Source organism: Parambassis ranga, unplaced genomic scaffold (assembly GCF_900634625.1).
Source record: "Parambassis ranga unplaced genomic scaffold, fParRan2.1 scaffold_171_arrow_ctg1, whole genome shotgun sequence".
In the NCBI taxonomy this organism is placed as follows: Eukaryota; Metazoa; Chordata; class Actinopteri; family Ambassidae; genus Parambassis; species Parambassis ranga.
The window spans coordinates 12,744-18,212 of record NW_021144732.1 but is presented as its reverse complement, the minus strand read 5'-3'; the positions used below and the strand labels follow the sequence as shown (position 1 = coordinate 18,212).

The 5,469-nt window shown below is 42.3% G+C and overlaps 1 protein-coding gene across 2 annotated transcripts; it reads right to left on the bottom strand.

Annotated features, from left to right (window-relative positions):
- Positions 1–468: 468 nt before the first annotated feature.
- On the bottom strand, positions 469–4,909 carry LOC114429604 (uncharacterized). 2 transcript variants are annotated; one of them, XM_028398327.1, is made up of 5 exons: positions 4,829–4,909; positions 2,051–2,126; positions 1,570–1,736; positions 1,237–1,491; positions 469–1,117 (listed from the first exon to the last, which is right to left on the bottom strand). In XM_028398327.1, the coding sequence occupies exons 1-5, from the start codon at positions 4,871–4,873 to the stop codon at positions 527–529; spliced, it is 1,134 nt and encodes a 377-aa protein (XP_028254128.1). In that variant the 5' UTR covers positions 4,874–4,909; the 3' UTR covers positions 469–526. The 2 variants fall into 2 exon arrangements, with proteins under 2 accessions (XP_028254128.1, XP_028254129.1); XM_028398328.1 differs by lacking the exon at positions 4,829–4,909 and adding an exon at positions 2,287–2,836.
- Between the last annotated feature and the right edge of the window lie 560 nt (positions 4,910–5,469).

The window sequence follows — 5,469 nt, the reverse complement described above, 5'->3', positions numbered from 1 at the left end:
TAACGAACTCACCGATAACGAACTCCGATAACGAACTCCAATAACGAACTCACCGATAACGAACTCCAATAACGAACTCACCGATAACGAACTCACCAATGACGAAGTCTAACGAATACTAACCATGACATCAAAGACGACATAACTCTCTGTAAAGAATTACACATGTAGACAAATAATGCTCCCCAAACTCTGTATTAAGCACTTAAACATTAGCCAGTTTCTGAAAACGTTTCTGAAAAAATAAAATCTTCATAAAAATACATTTTAGCTTTGGTATAAAAATAAATATTCCTTTTCTTTTCAAGGAGAAAAACGGTTTATGCAAATAAAAAAAAATCCTTTACCAAAGGACTACTTTAAAAATAAATCTGCTGAAAAAGTTTCTGAAAACAATAAAATCTTAATAAAAATAATTTCAGCTTTCGTATGAACATAAATACTCCTTTTCTTTTCAAGGCCCTAAAATTTTATACAAATAAAAAAAATCCTTTACTAAAAAGGACTACTTTGAAAATAAATATGCTCAAAACTGTCTAAAGTTGGTTTTCTGACCTACAGTTCGGTTTCCTGACTCATTTGAGTCTCCTCTACCACCTGAGTTGGCTTTACAGCATGAGATGCAGAAACTTCTGTGCTGCATGGATTTACTGTGGCTGGATTTCTTAGCATCAAACTGTTCCACAGGGTCAGACATTCCAGTGCCAACTCCTTCAAATTTAAAGTGTAGTTTCCTCTTAGTTGCACGTGATTGTCCGCACGGTAACTCATCCTCGTCGCTGCAAGGTTCTGGTTGGACATCCACAGACATGTTAGGGAGGAACTCCCTTCCCCTTTTACGAGCCGTTTCTGAATCCTCAGAGAGAAATGTTGGTGAACTGTATCCCTCACTTTCCAAGACGGGCTCATCCTCATCTTCAGTTGTTTCGTCCTCAGTGGGGCTTCTTTCTTCCACATCTGCCATAGCCATGTTCATCGCCCTCAATCTTAAATCTCTAACTTTTGAGGCTTCCTTCTTGTCAGGCAGCGCCACGTAGAAACGCTCAGCGGTTTTTGTATCATGACACATAGCCTTAGCCAGCTTTTCTTTTTCCTCGACAGTGAGATATTTGCTGGCCTGCAAATAGAAAAACAAAACAAAAAACATATTCTGTATGTCCTGTTTTATCCATAAAATCACAATGGCTTCAAAAAAAAAAAAAAAAAAAAAAAAAAAAAAAAATCACACAAACTTACTTGGGTGGAGGCACTGCTCCGTATCTTGTTGAAAGTGATAATACCTCCCAGGCCAGCATCTCTCCAGGCAGCTTGAAGGAAGTGGACAGGTTTCACAATTTGGTTCCCACGGATGGATGCAAAGACATAACTGCAATCGTCATGAATCTTTTGGACAGAGAGGATCTCTATCAATTTTCTCAGCCAGGAATGCTCGGTCGTGGTGACAAACAAGGATGCCTGTCCATATGTACGCACAGTTTTGTGTTCGTCAACCTGGGGAGAATAATTCAGAACATTAGTATTGGTCTGTTTTACACTGCACATTTCAGTCCTTAGTTCAAAGCAACTCACTGTGATATGGAATCCATGCTTGGTACGTTCTGCGTTCAAGACATTTTCCTTGGTCATGTTTGTCATGACAACAGATCTGTGTCCCGTCAGGACACACAGGTAGCCCATGAGGTAGCCCATCAGTTTGTTATACTCAAGAAGCAAGTTTGGATCTTCACAGAGCATGTCTGTTATGATGAAGAGTCACCCAGAAGAAAACGTCAAAAAACACAGCTACACAATGACACAAGGAGCTTCTGAATCCTCATCTACTACTACAACAACAACAACGTTTCAATGCATTTACATGTATTTAGCTCAGTCAATTAGCATGCTTTACTAACACGGATAAAAATTTTTGCATCAACACTCGGTCACAAACACATGTAAACGTTGCATAAGGTTCCAAGGAACCCTTTCCAACAACTTTTAACATGATAACAGTCTGTTTTTTTATGATATTTCCGTCGAATTGTGAAGGGCAAATCTCAAGGTAACTTACCATTCGGGGAGAGCTCACGAAGCACTTCCTGGTTCCTCCGAGACGTTAGCCAATCGACCTCTGCCGACACGCTTACCTGTAATACATGCGACTCTAAAAATGACATTGCATCGGAAAGTTGAAATGCACATTTTGCTCTGAAATTACGCCGGCTTTCACGACAGCTCGGACAACAATCGCTGCAGAAACATGAGCCCACGCGTCCACAGTCCATTCACATAACTGGCGTAACTCACCTGCGCTGCCTCCCGGTAAAGCTGTGCTCGCTCTCTGACATCCATCTCTGCCACGCCGCTCGCAGCTTGGCTTTAAACGCCCCGTTTACTCCGATATCCAGCGGTTGAAGCTCTTTGGTTAACCCTCCCGGGATGACAGGGAGCTCCGAGTTCGTCTGCTTCACCTGTTGTTTTTACTCCAGCGGTGAGATGGTCGCGCATGCAGTCACAGATCAGCAGCGAGGGTGAAAGGTGGAAAAAACCACCCGGTCTCTTCACGTAAACATCCCTGAGCCGCTCGTCCTCCTCCTCCAGCCAGCCCTGATGTGCGATCGGACCCTGGCATCTCAGCTTTAAGACAGACAATTACCGTACGTTGCGCTGCAGAGGTGAAAAAAACCGGCTGGATATCAGTGAGGAGCCGGTTAAGCCTCTCTCTCTCTCTCTCTCGCTCCACGGCGGCTGTCAGGGAGGTTGCAGACGGACTCAAGCGCAGGACGGGAGACAGGCAGAGGTTAAATTAAAGTAGTTTATTGTGCCCGAAAACTCAGGGAACACAGTTCAAAAGCACCAGATCTCAGGGCAAAAACGTAGGCGCTGCACAAGCCGGCAGGAGGGACACACACACACACACACACACACACACACACACGCAGGGTTGAGTCACCACGGTTCTCAAAAATAATAATAAAAAATACACAAATACTAGGCTCAGAAAAATACTCACGCTGCTGGAGAACAGGACGGCTGGAAGTCAGGTAGTAGACGAGACGAACTGCCACCGAGTGAGGGGATCAGGGCAGACAAAAGGACACAGGTGAGGCACATTAGGGAGGAGCAGGTGATCACCAGGAGGAGAGGGAGGGAGAAGACGAGGAGGGGCCAGCCAAGACACCTGAAATGAGAGGGGAGTCAGTGATTTCAAAATGAGGCAAACATAATCAAACAATATACAACCGCCCTGGCTCACGCTGGGACCCTGACGGTGGCAGCGGCAGAGAAACGGCGCGTGTGCGTTTCTATGGGCAGAGCGGTGGCTGCTGCTGAATGCCTGTTGTGATTCCAGCTTCCTCTGTACACTTTATTAATAAATAAAGACCATCTTCGGACATACGTGGTCCCGCATTTTAATCACATGCACCGCCGATGTCCAGCGGTTGGAGTTCTTTGTAAAAATAATAATAAAAACGTCAAAAAAACACAGCTACACAACAACGCAAGGAGCTTCTAAATTCTCATCTACAACAATTTTTATTGTTTTTTTTAAATGACTTTTTTTTATTATTTTTATTGCATTTCAATACTAACCATGACTTCAAAGATGAAATAACTCTCTGTAAAGAATTACACATTTAGACAAATAATGCTCACCAAACTCTTTATTAACCACTTGAACATTAGCCAGTTTATGAATAAAAAAAAATCTTTCAAATCTTTTTCAAGGCCCCAAAATTTTATACAAATAAAAAAAATCCTAAAAAGGACTACTTTGAAAACAAATCTGCTGAAAAAAAACAAAAAAATCTTCATGGAAATAATTTTAGCTTTGGTATAAAAATAAATATTCCTTTTCTTTTCAAGGCCCCAAAATTTTATACAAATAAAAAAAATCCTTTACTAAAAAGGACTACTTTAAAAATAAATCTGCTGAAAAAGTTTCTGAAAACAATAAAATCTTAATAAAAATAATTTCAGCTTTCGTATAAACATAAATACTCCTTTTCTTTTCAAGGCCCCAAAATTTTATACAAATAAAAAAAACCCTACTTTGAAAACAAATCTGCTGAAAAAGTTTCTGAAAAAAAAAAATAAAATCTTCATGGAAATAATTTTAGCTTTGGTATAAAAATAAATATTCCTTTTCTTTTCAAGGCCCACAACGGTTTATACAAATAAAAAAAATCCTTTACCAAAGGACTACTTTGAAAATAAATATTCTTAAAATTCAATTTCAATTTCTAAAACTCTTTCTTTACCTTAACATACATGATAGCTTCTAACAACACCTGATTAAAACACTTTTGAAACATATAAACGTTTTTTTTTTTTTTTTTTTTAAACCTTTTTTCTTGTTTTCTGACCTACAGTTGGGTTTCCTGACTCATTTGAGTCTCCTCTACCACCTGAGTTGGCTTTACATCATCAGATGCAGGGACTTCGTTGCTGGATGGATTTTCTGTGGCTCCAGTCATGCACATTTTCTTAGCATCGAACTGTTCCACAGGGTCAGACGTTAAATTTGAAGGAGCTGGCACTGGAAAGTGTAGTTTCCTCTTACTTGCACGTGCTTGTCTGCGCGGTAACTCATCCTCATCACTGGAAGATTCTGGTTGGACATCCACAGACATGTTAGGAAGGAACTTCCTGCTCCTTTTACGAGCCGTTTCTGAATCCTCAGAGGGAAGTGTTGGTGAACTGTATCCCTCACTTTCCAAGACAGGCTCATTGAAATGCACTTTTTGCTCTGAAATTACGCCGGCTTTCACGACAGCTCGGACAACAATCGCTGCAGAAACATGAGCCCACGCGTCCAAAGTCCATTCACATAACTGGCGTAACTCACCTGCGCTGCCTCCCGGTAAAGCTGTGCTCGCTCTCTGACATCCATCTCTGCCACGCCGCTCGCAGCTTGGCTTTAAACGCCCCGTTTACTCCGATATCCAGCGGTTGAAGCTCTTTGGTTAACCCTCCCGGGATGACAGGGAGCTCCGAGTTCGTCTGCTTCACCTGTTGTTTTTACTCCAGCGGTGAGATGGTCGCGCATGCAGTCACAGATCAGCAGCGAGGGTGAAAGGTGGAAAAAAACCACCCGGTCTCTTCACGTAAACATCCCTGAGCCGCTCGTCCTCCTCCTCCAGCCAGCCCTGATGTGCGATCGGACCCTGGCATCTCAGCTTTAAGACAGACTGTTACCCAGGAAACTGCTCCGCGTCCTCCGCAAGCCGCTCACGTCTCTATCAGCAGCGATTCAGCAAAAACCGGCTGGATATCAGTGAGGAGAGCCGGTGCAGCCTCTCTCTCTCTCTCTCTCTCTCCACGGTGGCAGCGACAGAGAAACAGCGCGTGTGCGTTTCTATGGGCAGAGCGGTGGCTGCTGCTGAATGCCTGTTGTGATTCCAGCTTCCTCTGTACACTTTATTATTATTATTTTTTAAATGACTTTTTTTTATTATTTTATTGCATTTCAATACTAACCATGACTTC